General features: G+C 39.9%; 1 protein-coding gene across 1 annotated transcript; it reads left to right on the top strand.

Moving 5' to 3' along the window:
* The first annotated feature begins 7,903 nt into the window (after positions 1 to 7,903).
* Positions 7,904 to 19,630, top strand: GTPBP10 (GTP binding protein 10). The gene is made up of 10 exons (XM_075211900.1): positions 7,904 to 8,038; positions 8,482 to 8,675; positions 10,933 to 11,024; positions 11,615 to 11,759; positions 13,756 to 13,829; positions 15,357 to 15,409; positions 16,066 to 16,173; positions 16,850 to 16,927; positions 17,643 to 17,766; positions 19,313 to 19,630. The coding sequence occupies exons 1-10, from the start codon at positions 8,006 to 8,008 to the stop codon at positions 19,561 to 19,563; spliced, it is 1,152 nt and encodes a 383-aa protein (XP_075068001.1). The 5' UTR covers positions 7,904 to 8,005; the 3' UTR covers positions 19,564 to 19,630.
* The last annotated feature ends 778 nt before the right edge of the window (positions 19,631 to 20,408 follow it).

Raw genomic sequence — 20,408 nt, 5'->3', positions numbered from 1 at the left:
GGTATTAAAAGAAATAATTGGTAGGAGATGCTGAAAGTTCCTAATTACAATTTTCTTCCCTCTAGCAACCCTTTGTTCATCCTGTATCTGATGTAAGTCTTGTATTTTTTTTTAGTAAACATGTTTTGCTTTACATTCCTACAGCTCTATATGGAAGATATAGCTTGCAAAGTAAATAGTATTATTTCTTGTTCCCCTGAAAACTGAAGAAAATAAAATACACATTTTTGTACTCTAAGCCTTTTTCATGCAGATGAAAACCCCGTAACCAAATGAAATGAACACAAACAAGGTTAGAAATAGAGCTGCATATTTTGCCCCAGATAATAGCTCACAAATTTCCAGGATCTGATTATCCAATAGGCTGACTAGACTGCAGCCTAGGGAACAGGACTTTTTTTGGGGGGGTTAGGGAGGTGGTATGTGCAAAATTCTTGGCAGTGCAATATTGGGACAGGACATTGAAGGCAAGGGGGCACCACAAGCATATTAGCTTAGGACGGCCTGGACCCTTAATCAGGCGCTGCAAATTTCAGCGCAGTTTCTACATACTCACTGCGTTCCGCGCATGCTCTAGGCAAAGCTTAGAGTCCAGCGGCTACCAGTGGCAAAGTCTGCCAGTTATAGCATTCCCCATACCAGCTCCCCGTGGCTGTAACTTGTATTGCCATTGGTTGCTGTCTGATTCTGGCCCTTGTCTGTTTATGGAACTTTGTTACTGTTGCTGGACTGTTTTCTGACCCATGCTGGTGTACTGGACTTCTTACTGTCTACTGCTGGGCTGGACCCATGTTCGTGTACTTCATCTTGCTTCTCTTGGTACCCCCAGTGACTGTTTGCTATCATATCAGCCGAGTCCCCATTTAAAGTCGGAACACAGCCACCAGGTCAGCTTTGAAAATCCTGTAAGATGGTGATAACTTCCTCTTCAATAAAGCATATATGAGAGAAGAAGCCCAGCATTTTCAAGTGAGAATAAAAAGACCCTGCAGATAAGCCCATTTGTTCTGTGTTAATAGTACACAGTTTTAAGGCAGCAAATAACTCATAAAACATCAGTATTTGGATTTCATGTAACTAGCAGCACATAAGAAAGAAACGTTCATGCTGGTCAACATATAAGTTCAAGTTACTACTGTATCAAGCTGAATGCACTCACTGACCCTGAATAGTAATCATAAGTCCCAATGTAGATGGAAGCTGAAAAGCTGCCGGAAGGTACAGCATTGTTACTTGCAATAGAATATATCCATCATCCGCATAAGAAATCACTGGTTGTGTGTTAGGTTTTCATCTATTTTGCACTCTGCTTGCTCCTCAGATCTGTTATGCAGTTCAGGTATATCTCCCTCTTACTGCTGATTGTAGGGATTCACATTATAATTTTTAACCTCTCCTGCACCCATTGCCACTGATAGTGTTACACACTAGCTTCCTGGTACTTGCATCTGTAGCCTATGTGATTCTAACCTTGCATCAAGCAGTACAAAACAGGATCAGGCTACAGGCAAAATAATTGCTGGACATTGGTCTGAGAGACTCAATCATCTAGCAAGGGATCCTTGCACTGACTGGATTTTATAAGGACAGATTTTCCCTCCAACACCTGCAGAGCATCAAAGTTCATCAATACATCATCAGACTAACCCTTTCTGTGTTTCTTTAGGCTCATATCTGCAGCCAATCTGAAAAAGGTCAGCGAATCAGAATTCCTAGCATGTCTCTTGTATAGTACTGTAAATCAATTTTACTCTAGACCTCTGGGCTTCAGATGACACCAAGACTGAAATGGTTTGTGACAAGTATACAATAGGTTGAATAGCACGGTGGCTGTGGGCAGCACGGTGGCGTAGTGGTTAGCACTTCTGCTTTACAGCACTGGGGTCATGAGTTCAATTCCCGACCATGGCCTTATCTGTGTGGAGTTTGTATGCTCTCCCCGTGTTTGCGTGGGTTTTCTCCCACACTCCAAAAACATACTGATAGAATAATTGGCTGCTATTAAATTCTCCTTAGTCTCTCTCGGTCTGTGTATGTTAGGGGATTTAGATTGTAAGCTCCAATGAGGCAGGGACTGATGTGAATGAGTTCTATGTACAGCGCTGTGGAATTAGTGGCGCTATATAAATAAATAGATGATGATGATATTAAGATAATCCCCCTCTTATTAATCATATAGTGTGCTACTACTAAATCTGAAGAAAATTTGGTTAAACATTATACCGCAAGATATTTCTCTGATTAACTCTTTCTGTTGTGGGCTATATGAAGACTATGCATCAGAATATCATATAAATTAATATATTCTGGAACTAAAAATATGATAAAACTAATTTAAAGTATATGTACGAAGTTCCTTCTTTTATTTAACTTAAAAGTTTTTATTGATTTTTATGAAGTTAGGTAAAGTATAACAGACATAACAATCAATGATATCAAAGATTTGTGCTTTACATTGTTAACGTATCATAAAGACACTATACAGAATAAAGACATAAACCAGAAATAGAGGGGATATAAAAAGTGAGGAAGGGGGGGGGGGACAAGAGGGGAAGGAAGGAGACATATTTAGAGATAAACATTTCGGAAAATGGCACGTTTGGGAACGTAATAACATTAGAATTTTCAGAGGTCTGATCAGTTATTGAGGGTTCTGTAGAGGGAGATGTTCCTAATATAATTTATGCCATGAGATCCACTTGATCAATGGAGAAGTTACAGCAGTTGAATATCTAAAGCCAATGGTTTCTATCGCATAACTATGTTGTATTTTAGTGATAATTTTTGAAAGTGAGGGGTGTAGTGGAGACTTCTAATCCTGAGCTATGGCTGCCCTAGTGGCAATGAGAATATGCCCAGTAACATAGTGATTATGGCATTGGAGATAGGGCGGGTATAAGTGTAATAATGCTACAGCCAGGCAGGGGAATACATTGACTTTAGTAACCTGGGAAATGAGGTGAAAAACCTCTGTCCACAGTGGCCTGAGTTTGGGACATTCCCAGAAAACATGTATGAGGGTACCAACCCTCAAACTTGCGTTCCAAATGCCGAACTTCCTGTCGGTGGAACGCACATGCGTTCCACTGCAGAAGTTAAGTGCTGAGGTACAGTTACGGCTCTGCCCGCTGTCCTCCGGAAGTTAAGGCCTGAAGTGTCTCCCTCCCTCTCCCCTAATATTATATTATATATATATTAATATATATATATATATATATATATATTATGTAAAAAAAAAAGTGATTATATGTGTAACTATATATAATCACTTTTTACACACACACATATATATATATATATATATATATATATATATATATATATATTTATATATATATATATATATATATATATATATATATACACACACACATATATTAGGGCCCCCCCTTAACTTACCTTTCAATCGCCTAAGTCCGACCCCCTTCACGGAAGAGGGGACCAGGGAGGGAGCCGGATCGTGACCACAAAAGGTAATTTTTTTTTATTTTTTTTTGTCTAAAGGATTTTTTTTTTCATTGCCTTGGGCCCACTTTCCCCCTGGGCCCCTGCCCATCGTGCCCAGTCGGAAAGACGGCCCTGGTTCATCGGGGGAGGGGTCATCGGGGGGGCATTTGCCTGCTTCATTGTACTGGGCCCCACAATTTCTGATGGTGGCCCTCCTGCCCGGCTGCTAAGACCCCTGTGAGGCAAGAAAAGCAACTATGGGCCCCCTGTGTGTGAGAAGGCTAATGCAGTGGGGCCCTTAAAACGGTCTAAGTCCTACTGTAGGAGGAGGTTCTCAGACATAAAAAGGCAGTTAACAGATAAGCTGGCTGAGGAGAGGAAGGCAACGGCAAGGACAGCTGGGGGTCCATCCCTCAGAATGGAACTCACAGAGTATGACGATGAGCTCCGCTAGATCCTTCCCCAAGAGCTGGTTCAAGGAATAAAGGTCAATGACACAAGACAACCACCGTACTAAGAAGCTGGTGAGTAAAACATAAATAAATAAACTATTTTTCAATAATGGCAAAGATGTTAAAAAATGTTTTGTTTTTTTTTGTCTGTTTTTGTGCTTTTCTCGTAAATGAAAAAAATGCATCACACATTGTACTATGTTCTTGTTTTATTTTTGCATCCACAGGTCCGTTAAACCCACGGTCAAGACATGCAACATCCAGAACGCCAGTGTCCTCCTCCTGAGATTACTGGCGAGATTACCTAGAACAAAATAAACTATTTTACTTTATTTTAACTAATCTATGTTCATGCTTGTATGAGATCATACTTACCCTTATTTTGTACTGTAGAAACATCAATGCAAGCTGCCCCTGCAGAGCTGCCCTCTGAAGTGGCCGAACCTGATGAAAGAGAGGACGACCCATTAATCACTTTGAACTTATATGATGTCACCTGTCAAACATCTGTGCAAGAACAAGTGCCCACACCACAGCAGCACAGTGTAGATCAGCCCCAGCCAAACCCAGCCACTGAAATTACACATTCTATAGGTGCCTTCAGGTGAGGCAATAGGAGTACATGGACAGTCAATCCCAATGAATGGGGCAAATAATACACCAGCTGAAGCGTCGCATTAGAAACCAGCATACTAGTAACAGTGTGTTAAATCATATAGACAATGCTTTTTAATTAAGCAATGTGCATAATGGCCAGATGCGTGCCATTTTAAATGGTATTAATGGGACCTTAAGAGAAATACAGGACTTACTTATGTCACAAATACCCGCATCTTCTAGTGCTGGACAAACCAGTATTTGTAGCACCTCTGCTAGTTCTGCCCAAACACACCAATAAGGCTCTGTGTGCACCAGAGGTAGACGAGGTAGAGGCATTGTGTTAAGGTAGAGGCCTCATTGGCTAAAAGAAGGAGAGGCAAATAATAATTAATATTATATTTTAAATGTTTAATACAATATCATGCAAATGTGTGCTAACCTGTACTCCTTCTTTTCAATCTTTGTGGCATTTATGGGATGGTTTATAAGGTCATGGAAAAATCTATTTTACATCCATAAGAGTTTATCAGAGATTAAACTATCTATTGTAATGTCTTGTACAATGCATATATTCTTATAATAGGTTCTGTAAGATGATATCACTTAAGTTTATTTCAACCGTTAACACCAGCAATATCTGATATTATCTTTATATTTTTGCGAATAAAACATATGTGTTTGATTTGAATATATTTTTTTTATTATTGAAGGTTGTTATGAACTTACAATGTCCAGGTAAAAAGACACTTGATTGAGTGGTTCAAAGATAACTATTGATTTCTAAAAAAAGAAATGAACAAAATAGTTGACACTTTTAAATTCGCCACAATTCATCATCACCATTCATTTATATAGCGCCACTAATTCCGCAGCGCTGTACAGAGAACTCACTCACATTAGTCTTTGCCCCACTGGAGCTTACAGTCTAAATTCCCTAACACACAGACACGCACACAGACAGACACATAGACTAGGGTCAATTTGTTAACAGCCAATTAACCTACCAGCATGTTTTTGTTTCTTTTAGAGTGTGGGAGGAAACCGGAGCACCCGGAGGAAACCCAGGCAAACATGCAAACTCCTCTCAGATAAGGCTGGAAATTGAACTCATGACCCCAGTGCTGTAAGGCAGAAGTGCTAACCACTTAGCCATCGTGCTGCACAATTTCACATTCACATAAATCTGGGTACTCAAAGATACACACACTGACATGAGAAGAACTCATATCAATCAGAGCCTATCTGGTCTGCCTTCCCACCTCTGTTGCCTTCCCCCCTCTGTTGCCTTCCCCCCTCTGTTGCTCGCATGTTACCAGATGTTATTTGGCAACCTGCGTCTTCGCTGTCTGTTTCAATAACCATAGGGATAAACTGGGGTAAAGCCAGATTATACAATAGACAGAAAACTAACACAATATCAGAGACCTTGGCCGGAGAATAAGAAGAATATCACCAGATTTGTCAGGGCACCTGAACCTGGTCTTCAAGAAACCAAAGTTATGTTCTATCACAGCTGTAGTGGCTATGTGGCACTCATTATACTTATGTTGTGCAGGAGTCCGTGGCTTCAACAGAGGTGTTAGTAACAATGAAAGACATCCGTATCCTGAATCACCTGGAACGACACAAAAGATTTTAATTCCTAATCTGATTATGCACTTTATACATGTTACGCATAAACAGACATTTACATACATATCACAATGCCAGTATACATATCCAATAGCCATCCCTCCGACTGTTCACCACTCTCAAACTTGCCATACAAGGCTGACTTGTGCAGGATATAGGAGTCATGATATAACCCAGGGTAGCCAGCCACAATACTCATTATACACATGTCTGCATCACAGACTACCTGCACAGTCAGGGAGTGGCAATGATGACAGTTGATAAATACAATATAGTACAATTTATAGTTCCCAGAACATTTGGTACTCTGGTAAGTCTATAGAAATCTACCTTGAGCTCATGCCATTGTCGTTTGGGGAAGAATATATATGTATGCAACAATTTTTTAAGGCATGTATCACTTGTGTCAAATGCCATGAAAATGTCACCTGTGTGATGCCCACTATTATGGGGTGTACAGACTAAAAGGAGCTTGTGGCCATAAAGAGAACAGCACACAATAATTTCTACAGTCAGACACTATATGGAACCGTGACTATCTGGCTGTAATTTTACTCTCAACTGTTCATTAAGGTTCAGGAGATTGGTGCGAAATCTACACTACCTCCTGATTGGACAAGGAATCCAGGTTCAAATGGACCATGTTCTGTGGAGCCTCCATGAAACCTGGCGCTGGTGGTCATTCTCCTCTTCCTCTCTCGTTTCTGCCGCATGGACTACAATGACAACATACATGCTATAGAATGTATACATTGCATTACACACATCCTGCATCTTAACCATCCACACTGAAACAGGATTTGGGCCCTTTATATAGTCATCAGCATTCATTTTAGGCGCACAGAAACCGCATTTACTAAACTTGTCGGTAATGAGCACCTTTTTTTGGGCTGTTTTGATGGCATTTTTTCATACATTCGACGGTTTGTATGTAGCCAAAGTAAAAAATCGAGCCGCGATGTTAAAGGTTTTGCTGGATGAAACTGCAGTTTTTGGACAGTTTGTCAGTGGTTTTGTCATTAATACATCGGGCTGTATCAAACTTGCCCAGAAAAATGCCTCACATTTCATGAGAGGTGGATGTCATGGACTGAACTGTCTTATCTTATCCATAGTAAGGGCAGAGAATGAGGCAGGCAATGGGCATTCAGTCATTGTGTTACTTTGGGTTAGTTGCAGACTGAGAGAACAAAAGAAATAACACGGAAGTCATTTTTGCCCTTATGTAAATTTTAAAATATGAAACATGTACCTCAGCGTTTTAACTATACTGTGTATTTTGATAGGGAATTTTACAAGGAATTTTGAGTTTTTGAACAGGAATTTTCAGCAATTTTGAGTTTGACAGCAGGAAATTCAGAAATTTTAAAGTGGAAACATTACTTATAACAACATTTCCTAGTTTTTGGAGTGGTAAAGAGATCTTGAGTATTAATAAATTTACCACACTCCTATTTTGTTCTTATCCAGCTATCCATATACAGTGATGTTAGATTTCTGGACAAGTTACCTTTACTAAAACTTGGTTTCCCTGCTCAGCTACATGCATGCAGTCACCAAGCTTACAGCAAAACACCCCTGGATTCATTAATATAAAAAAAAGTTAGTTAATATACCTGAAGCTGACTCGATGTTGTACTTCTCTTGGACAATGATGACAACAAATTACACATTTTCGTTACTTCAAATTGTGAGTCTTTAGCACATAACATTCATGTTTGCAGAATGCCCGGAACCATGATGCTCGAGCCGTTGTTTGCACGGGAGGAGTTTAGTGGTTGCACAATGTCATGCACTGGGATACAACGTGCAGATTGGCAGTGAGGTGTATACTGCTGGTGGCCAGCGGGTCACAGTGAGGACTACAGGGCACCATGGTGTGGGTCAGCAGAGTTCTGCACAGGAAGGTGCTGTATGTACATTGTCCACATGTCATCTAGGTTATAAGGATAGACTAGTCTGTTACTATGGTGATTTAATCTATACATTGTTTATATACAGTGTGTTACTTTAATGATGTGACAGTTGTTATATATATGTTTGTAGCACAGGGCTTGCAGCAGGCTAATGGTACCTATAAGTCTCTAGTTGTTGTCCCTGCATTCTTTAACTGGTCATACAGGGATCTCCACAGAAAGCCACAAGTTGCTAACTAGAGGTGCACTGAATGTTTTGTGCATCAGATACATTGCTCTAATCATGGTATAATGCCAAGTGATTAGCTGTCTAAGAATCTGTGATTCTTAGTCATGTAACTGATAAACTGTTATGGTCAATGAAATTCTGTATTTAAATAACATGCAGGATTGTACAACATATGCCTTTTAAAACATGGGTCTTTTATTTGTAGTATGGAAACTTCATAGACAATTTGAGGGTCCTGGTGAAAGGTGGGGCTGGTGGAATGGGCCTTCCGCGTTTAGGTGGAGAAGGAGGAAAAGGCGGTGATGTGTGGGTATCGGCAAAATATGGAGCGGCAATGAAAACCGTAAAAGACCAGTATGCTCAGAAACGCTTTGTCGGCGGTAACGGGATTAACAGCAGGTGAGTGCAAATCACACAAACTGTGTTGTTGTACTGAATAACCACCATTTAGTTTGAACAATTATCGCTCATTCTACAATAACAAAGCTCAGGATCTCTCAGCTAAGTCATAGTCAATAAAGGCCTTATTTATCATAACCACAATAATATCCCTTGTTCTCATTATTGATGTCTAGGAGCCTTTCATTTTTTCCTCAGCACATACAAACCAATAACTATATCTTGACACCTCCTGTCATGCAACATTGTTAAAATCCACTAATTTGCTTGTTTATTTAAACTTTTAATATCTTATGCTTCCATCAAGATCAGTCTTGGTGGCCTTCCTGAAGCTGAACTTTCCATTATCCACGTTCAGGGATTTATACTCTATATACCACTGAAGCTGTTTTCCTTTACTGCCTCAATAGCAAAGCAGCCTCAGGTTCTAAAACCATTCTGTATGTACCGAAAATTAACGGAAATGTTTGTCAAATAGAACTTATTAACATGAGCAGTCTCTTAACCCTTACATCATCTTTATATTTCATGCAAGACCCAGAACCAACAGGACCCATTTTATTCAGCTCATAGTGTCCTGTTCATGGATTTCACAACAATTGTTCAACAGAATAAATCTGCATTGAATCATTGTTGCTACAGCTGTTTTTTTGCTACAACGTTTCCAGTGGTCACCCACCTATTGACAGGAAATACACAAATTTAGAAAAAACCAAACCCCTCTCCTCTTAAGTATTTTTTGTGGGTCAGGGAGGAGACGGATATTGTCAGGGAAAAAGGGGGCAGCCTAATGTCTTTTGTGCCTGTATGGAAGGAGGGGATTTTAAACAAATGGGCAACACACCATTCAGTTGGGATGCAGGCAAACTCCATGTCGCACAATTCTTCCTAACCGAGTTTTGGTGACTCGAGATCTGATAGATGAATTGGAGACTCTTCTGCCTAGAAACAATGAAGGGCACCTTATTTGGAGTTAGGGTGGTTAATAAAATGTAAATGTCAGTTCTTGGTCATACTAAAAATAAGTCTTGTGTGAGAGGGACAAACCTTCTGGATTCAGGCATGCAATGGTCTTTTCTCCCAGAAAGTTTGTTGCAAAGTGTATCCCTATTCCAGTCCAAAAGTTTGATTACAATGGCACCTGTCAAGGTTTGAGATATATTAGGCAGCAAATGAACAGTCAGTTCTTGAAGTTGATGTGTTAGAAGCAGGAAAAGTGGATAAGCGTAAGCATCTGAGCGACTTTGGCAACGCCAAATCGTGATGTCTAGACGACTGGGTCAGAGCATCTCCAAAACGGCAGGTGTGGGGTGTTCGCGGTATGCAGTGGTTAGTACTTGCCAAAAGTGGTGCAAGGAAGCGGTGATAGGAGTGTGGGTGCCCAAGGCTCATTCATGCGCATGGTAAGCAAAGACTAGCCTGTCTGGTTCAACCCCACAGAAGAGCTACTATAGCACAAATTGCTGAAAAAGTTAATGCTGGTTATGATGCACTGTGTGTTCTGACACCTTTCATCTTGCTGCATATGGATCTGCTCTCTCGTCAGAGTGCCCATACTGACCCCTGTCCACCGCTGAAAGCGTCTACGTGAGTAACAGAACTGGATCATAGAGCACTGGAAGAAGATGGTCTGGTCTGTTGAATCGCCTCGGGTGCGTGTGCATCATTTACTTTGGGAAGAGATGGCACCAGGATGCACTATGGGAAGAAGGCAAGCCAGAGGAGGCAGTGTGATGCTCTGGGCAACGTTCTGCTAGGAAACCTTGGGTCCTGGCATTCATGTGGATGTTACATTGTAATGTACCACCTACCTAAACATTGTTGCAGACCAATTACACCCCTTCATGGCAACGGTATTCCCTGATGACAGTGGGCTCTTTCAGCAGGATAATGCGCCATGACACACTGCAAAAAATGTTCAGGGATGATTTGAGGAACATGACAAGAGTTCAAGGTGTTGACTTGGCCTCCAAATTTCCCAGATCTCAATCCAATCGAGCATTTGTGGGATGTCCTGGAAATACAAGTCCTAGCCATGGAGGCCCCACCTCGTAAACTAACAGGACTTAAAGGATCTGTGCCAGATACCACAGGACACCTTCAGAGGTCTTGTGGGTCAGTGCCGTTAAGGCTGCATGAGGGGGACCTACACAATATTAGACAGGTGATTTTATTGTTGTGGCTCCTCTGTGTTTCTACAAATACAGTGACTTCTATTCATTATATCTTTCTGTGCATTCTGCTTTCATCCTTCTAGTGTTCGTGCACTTAAAGGTACAATGGGGGAAGATTGTCTTGTTGATGTTCCTGTTGGGATAACCATCACTACGGATGATGGGGTTAAAATTGGTAAGAAAAATCTCCTTTCCCATGCTGTCCCTTAGCCTGTCCCTCCCTAAATCTGCGTTATCTAAGCAGTGCTTGCATTCTATTACATAAAGGATAATATTAGTGTAGCCAGTTAGATGACTTCACTCTATTGGACAAAGTGAAGACTCCACCTCCTCTTTATTCCAAGCAGTGTTTTCTGTATGTTTGTGCAAGTCTCATTGAAATAGTGGAAATGGTTAGGAAGAATTTCAATCCACTCCCTAGCAACAATTTGCCATGAAGCAACTGTCTTTCAGGAAAAGCCACTTGTAGGAAATATTCATGTGGGAGCCCTGGGAACTTCATTCTTTAGCCACCGGATTTACAAATGTAACATTGGCAACTGCACAGGTAAAATCCCATATACTGGCACATAATGGGCTCATTGGCGCAGGCTGGGATTAAAGCTTTGACTCATTGTTGTTAAATTACAATTTACAGAAGTGACAATTAGAAATGCAGCACTGGTTTTGGTGTTCTATAAATGTAATAAAAAGAGTCTTAAATTTAAGAGGCTAATGATATGGTTTGCAAGGTAATAGGTATTAATTATATCTGTCTGTTTCTAGGTGAGCTGGATAAAGAGGGAGACAAAATCCGGGTGGCCAAGGGAGGTCATGGCGGTCGTTTCAAAACCGATTTCCTTCCATCTAAAGGCCAGAAAAGAGTCATCCGTCTGGATCTGAAACTCATTGCAGACGTGGGGCTAGTAGGGTGAGTGCCTGACCAATAGTAACAGAGAAAAGACGATGACGCTACAGTGGAACTTTAAGTAAAATATTCATTAAAGACCCAACCAAATTTAGCTAATGATCAATATCTAATTGCGCCCTAAGACAGAAGGTAAATCGCAACAAAATATCAAAAAATACAGCTAAAACGCACAAGTGTGTGTATGGGGGGGGGGGGGGCGGTGGGCATTCTTCATGTTGGGAGTGGAGGGGCTGTTGCAGAAAGTTTAAAATATTTAATCTATTAGTAATAGTTACCAAATGCGTATTGGAAGATCAGACCTATGACCAGTTTTGATGACTTGCTTTCTCAGAAGGGAGCTTTATGGCAGTCATCAATAACTATTTTTTTGCTTATTAAGTGTGGGATAAAATTGATAAAAGACGATTGTACCTTTTTATTACAGAAATTGATTTAAATCTCCCCGCTCCCCATCTTTTAAATCACTGTGATAATTTCAGAATTGTCTTTTTTTCACTGATATTAAAACAACATATGAAAGAACAGTTTTTTCCATCATCATCATTAGCTATTTATATAGCGCCACTAATTCCGCAGCGTTGTACAGAGAACTCGCTCACATCAGTCCCTGCCCCATTAGAGCTTACAGTCTAAATTCCCTAACATACACATACAAAGACTGGAGAGACTGGGGTCAATTTAATAGCAGCCAATAAACCTACCAGTATGTTTTTGAAGTGTGGGAGGAAACCAGAGCACCCGGAGGAAACCGACGCAAACACAGGGAGCACATACAAACTCCTCACAGATAAGGCCATGGTTGGGAATTGAACTTATGACCCCAGTGTTATGAGGCAGAAGTGCTAACCACTGAGCCACCGTGCTGCCCTTATATCATATTTTGCACTTACCCTTTTTTTCGTGATCAGTTTCTTAATTCTTCTTTCTTTTTTATAGAACATATGAAACAAAATATAATTGATGTATAACTTTCTATCAAGATAATATACAATGTTGATATGGGTTGTACATTGTTGGTTTGAGTATGATTAATAGTATTTAATTTGGGATATCTCTTATAGTTGCAGAACTGCATGAGCAATTAGGATATGTTTGTTTTGTTTTTTTCTCTTTTCCATTCTACATAACATTGTATAAATCTAAAGGTTATTTATTAAGTGCTTGCTGTCTCGTTTATTCCCCATGATTTTACCGTGTGTTGTTTTAATGTGGTTTGGTGAAGTGGTCCTGTAATTGTCCTGAAACATGAACCTTTAAATGAAGTGTCTCCACAAAGCTATAACAATCACGTTTTCTGTGATTCAGTTAAAAGCTGAAATAAGGACAATTTACCTTCTTCATTATTCATAATATTTGATCTCTTGTCTGTGTGTTTTCATTGTGTTTTACCCAATTAGTGATTTTTCTTTCTTTGATGGGGACATTAATTTGAAATAACCCTGCATCAAGCAACTATCTTGTTAGGGAATTACTCTTTTGTCAAAGACAACAAAAAGCCAGTTTGATCTTCTTCAATGGTAAACACATGAAAGGTGGAGTCCGACGTTGTGGATGTTTTCACATAAACTCTCACCACTTATATAACAGGATGATGAGCTGTCCCTTCCATACCCCCCACCTGCCTCCTGCGTCTACTGATCTAGTAATTCCCCCGGCATGCTTTGTGCTCCATGCGTCAGTTGCACCACCGCTATCTTATGTATCCTGAAACATCAGCTTAGAAAAAAGATTTAGCCAGTAGGAAATATGCCCCAACACCCTTAAAAGTACTAATTTGCAGTGACCAGAAGTATTCTTAGAGGATCCTCTTCTGAGATCTAGAGGGCCAACCGCGAGCTATCTGCAACCTCTGCAGCCTTTACTGAGATACCGGCTTTTCGGTTATGTTACATGTGGGATGCTTGACAAATGTGTTGCTCACTCCAGCTTAAATATTCTCATTACCATTCCAGTAAAATAATAAATAAAACCCTTGCAATGTATTGTTCTCTTTTAGGTTTCCAAATGCTGGCAAGTCCTCATTACTCAGCAAACTGTCACATGCCAAGCCTCAGGTTGCGGATTATGCATGTAAGTGTTCAACCTGTCTTATGACTAAGTCATATCTTTATCTCTGACAATGGCGTTATGTTTGGTTATAGCTGATGGTGCAGCTGCTGGTCATGTTTACAGAAGCATTTAGGACAATTTTTGCCATTAGCAGAACTCAGAAATCAGGGTTCATTTGGAAGCTGTGTAAGGGCCCTTTATTTAATGCTCTCTATTTTGTTTTTTTTGTTTCATGTAAATCAACAAAAGTTCTAGATTGTAAAGACTGTGTTTCCCTTATATTTGGCCCTGCTGGAGATCCCGTTGACTGAAATTGACATTACACAAATAAACTTGACTTTCCTCAATTGGCAGATGATGGTCGGGATGAGATTTTGGATTGCGTATTAATGGCTATTGCTTACCAACAGTTGGAGATTAATTCAGATACCTTCCCTAACAATAATTGGCAGCATTTATTAAAAATAAAAAGTTGAATAGGAAAATAGTTTTTATAAATGTCCTCCAAATATCACAGAACACTCCCCCTGTGCCTCTGCTGGATCAGTGCATTCACAGCGCCTTATTCTTTTAGTCTCTCAAATGCCTCTTTGTAAGTGTAGTTCTGTTGGTGCCGCTGATCAGTTCCAGTCCGTTTCTGTCTAGCCCCGCCCCATTTTGCAGTGGTCTTTGGATTAGTACATGTATTTTGTACCCCATTTGAAGGGTATGGCGCTCTGTTGCAAAATTGCGAAATAATTATTTTGCATAGTACTTGACCTCTAATCCTTCCCTGTTATATATGCCTAGAGGTGTATTTACTGCGACTATTAAATCAACTTATTCTTTGAAGTAAAGACTGAATCTTCTCTTATTATATGTTGTATGTTAGAAAGGCCATAACGTTCACCCACTTAATACCAGTGGTTGACGTTGGTCTCATTAAACGCTTTAAGATGACGTCTGCTGTCTACGGCTGCCTGTAGATGTTTAAATAGATCTGACCTAGGTAGATTAACTGTAAACCTACGAACTGATTTGATTGCTTTGCACTTCTGCAAGCTTTAGCTGGTAGTGTGCGGTGTGTGTTTTGTTTCATTTCCAGGCTATAACTTTTGAGAAAAGCACCTTGCCGAGATGGGAGTACTCATGTTATATTTATCAGCAAAGCATTTTTTAAAATGCCGTCTCTTGCAGATAAAGCCTATGTTGAAGCAGTTGTCCTCTTTATGATGAGCTTTGCTTTCGAAGTAGTTCCGTCCAGCCATGCAGTTCATCAGCTAGGACAGGCAGCTTCTTTTTTTTTTTATGGCAGCTGGTGTTTGGGTGGCTGCAGGTCTAGTTGGCAAATACAGTAAATAATACATGATGGGAATTTTATTGTACCATAAACTGCTCAGCCATTTTGAGGAGGTGGGCACAGATAGCTATGGTGGTCCCAGGGAGCGAACCCCTTTTGATAGAACCATATAAAGGGATCCAAAACTAAGCAACTCCTTTATTGGATTTTATATTTAATTTATAGGGATGCATTGGGCACTGAGACAATGTTTTATGTGTGTGTTACAGTTACAACAGTAAGACCAGAAATTGGGAAAATCATGTATCCTGACTTCAAGCAGGTAATTACCATAGTCCTATAGCTTGTGTCCTACTGCATGACCGCTACTGTGCAGTGTGTCATCCACACATTCACGTTATTAGTATTAGGTTACTATGTAAAGTTACACATTGTGCTGAATGCTGAGGTTTGCAACTTACTAGCACCGCCATGGAAATGCAATATGTACTGTAATAATTTTATAGTCATACTTTAATATCTTCATTAGATAAATACAAAGGAAATAATATGTATAGTGTTAGTTTCTTTAGATGTTAGGTAAACTTGCTTGAGTTGCTCCTTCAGTATTTTATGTGTTTTCTGTTAGTTGTGGGTTGTGTTTTTTTTCTCTCTCCCTATTTGGAGAAATTCTAAAAAGCATTTGTGCAGATAGACAATGAAAGCTGTTGTGTATGTACAAAGTATAGGAATAGTTGCATTGATGCAATATAAAATGCACTGTACCGTTCACATCATTGTAGGCCATAAAGCCCTGCCCCAATTAGGTGCTTATTAAAAGGAAAATGAGTAAAAACACATGAAAATGAATATTGCTCTTTTAATGTGTGAACAGCGAGAAAAAGATCGGTCTGAGCCAGCCGGTGGTTCCTCTTTCATGTGTTGTTACCCACTGCGTTGTGCGCTATTTAAAATTGACGACATATTTCTGTGGATTAGATTTCAGTAGCTGATCTCCCAGGCTTAATTGAGGGTGCACATATGAACAAAGGGATGGGACATAAATTCCTCAAGCACATCGAGAGAACGAAGCAGCTGCTGTTTGTGGTAAGTCTACGGCTATTTACTTATCTGGTGATTCCAAACTGGTCCATGAATCATCAAACTGGTGCCGTGGAATAGCAAATTCTGATTTTGTCCAGGCACCTCACTCACTTGGGCCCATACATGTGATGACCTCAGCTCAACCTGCTAATATTGTCTGGTGTGGGGCTCGCTTTAAGTTATAATAGAAAAAAATAATGAACAATAGTTAATTGACCCCCTTTCCCCTTGTTATCCATTATATAATTATTTCAATATATTTTTACATGAATTTGATCTTGAGAGAGGTGATGCTTACATTTTCATGTTCTGCTTTGCTGCAAGTCTGAAATTGTATCCACAATGTGAAGAATGTAATATAGATAGGGTGAATGTTTGAGAAGTTCCACTGGACCAGTCATGATAAAGCATCTGCATCTGTAGTTGGAGTTACTGCTTAGGCAATGGATGCAGCAGACAAGTAGCAAGTTACATTAAATCAGTGTAATGGCTACAGGTCTTTTATTTATTGCATTTCATCATTGTTTTTATGCTACATTTTCCAGGCCTATAAATATGGAGCTCTGTGTTTATTTTATACTTGGTTCTAGAATTATGAGCAGCAGTTAGAAGGTAAAGAGGATCTGAACGTATTTGGGTTTTCCTGCATGCATGTCATCGGCTTTGTGTCTGCTTCCAGGTAGATGTTTCAGGATTTCAGCTGTCCGTTAAAACTTCTTACAGAACAGCGTTCGAAACCGTTCAGCTGCTGATCCTGGTGAGTGGTCTGCGAGTAGCACAAAACTTCATGTAGATTCCATCCCTCAGTGATGTAAAAGTGTGAAGTGCTGAATGCTTGGGACTGTATTGTGTGCTTTGCACATCGTCCAATTGTGCACTATGATCAGCAACTAATTAATGAGGCAGAATAATACGTTTACGCTGCTATGCTTACCGATTAACACACTGTACTCTCTGGGGTTTACATTCCTGGGAAATTGACCTTTAACGTGACATTAACAGATGTCTTCTCAGCATTTTACGACCTTGATGGTGCTTTAAGTAGTTTTTTAAAAATTGGGTGTGGCCTAATGTTCACCAGAATTCTTATGTTTTATGAATCTCGCATTGACACGTTCATTTTTGTTTAGAGATACATTAAGCTTTTAAAAATATGTTATTAATAGATGCTGTAAAATGTTCTGTTATCTTAAAAACATACTAATTAACCCAAAAAAAAATCATCAGTGCAGTTAGAACATTTTAAGACCACTTTATGGCAACAAAAATACAACTTCTATGAATTTGGACTATTGTCTGTATTGAAGCTGTTATAGTAACACCTCATTTTAAAGTTTTCTTGTTTGTTCTATGAAATCGACCAGGAATACAAGTGTGATTTTATTGTGAAAAGGGCAGTTGCAGATTTGTAATTGACTTCTGCAAATGGTAAAGACATCAATGGTTAGCAATGTAAAACTGTGTTCTTCTAGGAGCTTGAGCTGTATAAGGAGGAAGTTCTGAACAAGCCGGTGATACTCGCAGTCAATAAGATGGATCTGCCAGGGGCGGAGGACAAATTCCAGGAATTGTTAAAGCAGCTTGAAAATCCTGAAGGTGAGAAATCTTCTAATAGTGACTACTTGGTAATATCCCTGGCCATAAACTGTGATGCTCTTGGATCTATAAAGCTTGCTGTCTATTGCTGCACGCACGCACACACACACACACGCACACGCACACTTCAATATGCGGCATCCGGTTCACCAAGTGGTTGTGGACAATTTGGCTGTACACATGGTGGACCAAATTGGACAGATCTTGTTAGCAGCTGGGCTGAGCAACCAGATTGCAAGTATCCTGAAGGCTCCTTTGTGCTCATGCGGTCATTAGCAGCTTATGATTTGATTGTACACATCCTGTTATTTTGGGACAAGTTTGTTGTAAAATAACCAGATCAGTTTCAAAAAATTGCCACGTGTTTGGCCAGCTTACAGGGGAAAAGTGCAGACTTTCTGTTTGGATATTGATTGTAATATTTGATCACTATTACTTACATTTTATAGGGGTCTTCATTATTAATTTTAGAAAAACGGTATACAAGAACTTTGTTTTTATCTGCGTCTTCCAACGTTAGAACGCACTTTAAATGTTCAGCAACTAGTAAGATTTACTAAATCGCTTCCTGACTAATGTACACTAATGGACACTAATGTATAATTGTATAATTGCACAGGACAATGCCAATGTTTCCCTGTATAAAGCTTATAAAATACAAATATATAATATGCTGCCACAAGAAAAACTGTCCTGAAAAATTAATAAATTGAATCTTCCGGTGAAACCAACATATCTGCATAGGAAAAATAAATAAACTGTCTGGTCATCAAGTGATTAATTATTAGGGGGGGGGGCGCGCGAATTGGGGTTGTAAACCATTTTCAAAAAACCTGCTTTGCTCATGCATGAGCTGAGAACTGAAATCAGTACGTAGAAGCTGGTTTTATTAAAAGTCCTGATCCTCACTGGTGCAATAGCCTGAACTTCACCATGTGCTGCACCAGCCACCTACAGACAGATGGGGGCGCTATTTTATCATTTTATCCAGTGTTCATATGCAATATAGCCACAGACTAGGAACCGGTGGCCTCACGAACGCACTGTGTGGTCTTGTTAGTGCATAGGTTTCATTCTTGTGGATATTTCCACTGTGTGCAGTAAAACCCCAGTTTGGGTAGATTGAAAGGCCTGGGTGACCCTGATTTTCCAGCATAAACTGATTTCAGATAATATTACTGTCAAATTCCGTGTTTTTTTTTTTTTTTTTAACTGCTCTCGGTAAACGTGAATTTATGACTTTATATGCATATAATAGCTTTAGGCTTCTTCATTTTAAATACTACTATACATCAATGAGTAAGTTATTGTAATCTAGATACAACCTGATCTATATGTTTAATGTCTTTTTCACAAAGAGGAAAACAGTTGTGGGGTTTGGGTTAGAATAACATTAGATTCATTAAGCAAAATTATCCCAAAATGGCAAAAGGGTTATTATATTCCCCATGTTAAAATGTTCTGTGTCTGGACACTACGTATGACAATATGATCCATACTGCTTTAGATGTACTGATCTGAACTATAAAAATGATGTGTTTTTCAGAATATCTACACTTGTTGCCAGAAGAACTGGTCCCGGATCGTCAGATCAGCTTTAAGCACATCCTCCCGGTCTCTGCTGCCACAGGTCAGGGAATAAGTGACCTTACCCACTTTATCCGCAATTCGTTGGATGAAGAAGCGGAACTGGAGATCCAAGAAACTGCTCGGGAAAAACTGCGGAGTCTTCATAATTTAACGTCTCAAAATGCCAAACGTAAACAACACATTATAGCTGAATACAAAATGGACTAACTTATTACCCAGATGTATGATTTTGTACAGAATATGTAATTTCAGTAAAAAATGACTTTTATAACTACTCAGAAAGCCATTGTGGCACGTGTGTGTCATGTCACTTCTGGATTTAATGTCGGAGCCTTTTTCGACCATCGCCCTGAATCTTTTTCACTAGTGAAGTGACCAAGGCTGGTGTGATCTTCACCTCTATCGGCCATCACCCTAAAAGCTAGATGGGCTTATGGTTCTCTGTTGCCTCCATGACTTGGGAGACAGATCAGATGTGCTTATGATGGAAAAAACACTATTGTGAAGTGGCAGCAGAGCAAAGAAAGATCCCAATGGCTGGGTACCGTGTAGTGGTTAGAGATCAGCCAAAAGGTAGAAGCCGGAGGTGGTAGTTGGCCAAATTCAAGCACGGGAGGTCAGAGGAAAAGAGTTGCTGGGTTAACGGTTTAGGGAGTACAATAATCTGGTAAGTGCGTTGGCTACTTTACGGCCTTATATAGGGGAGAGGTGAGTTTAGTGCAGTAATTTTGCACACCAGGTAGGATGCAGGTGCATTACTAGTTTGTGTTCTGTTGCTTTACACGTACGCTGATCTCAAGATTGTGTTCCATGACCCGGTGGATACACATCCACTGGATTCCTTTGAATGGACACAAATCTTAAGGTGACCGTATGTCTCCACCTGTTTCCTGCATTTTAAACACCTACGTCAGTTTCGTAAAATTCTAAACTCTGACCACCCCAACATTTAATACTTTAGAGAGAGGCAACCTGCTATTTAACTGGGACAATGTTGAAGACAAGGGGAATTGAGGTATGGACTCTGGAGAGAATGTCGGTCCATACAGAGC

This window comes from Mixophyes fleayi, chromosome 5, assembly GCF_038048845.1.
Source record: "Mixophyes fleayi isolate aMixFle1 chromosome 5, aMixFle1.hap1, whole genome shotgun sequence".
Classification (NCBI taxonomy): domain Eukaryota; kingdom Metazoa; phylum Chordata; class Amphibia; order Anura; family Limnodynastidae; genus Mixophyes; species Mixophyes fleayi.
This window is presented reverse-complemented; position numbering and strand designations above follow the sequence as displayed.

Bases quoted from the DNA above. Each gene is read 5' to 3' on its own strand.
- GTPBP10 (XM_075211900.1), top strand. From the start codon at position 8,006: ATGGTGTGGGTCAGCAGAGTTCTGCACAGGAAG. The intron at 8,676-10,932 runs GTGAGTGCAAAT...TCATCCTTCTAG, and splicing joins GGTAACGGGATTAACAGCAG to TGTTCGTGCACTTAAAGGTA. The intron at 16,174-16,849 runs GTAAGTCTACGG...GTCTGCTTCCAG, and splicing joins CGAAGCAGCTGCTGTTTGTG to GTAGATGTTTCAGGATTTCA.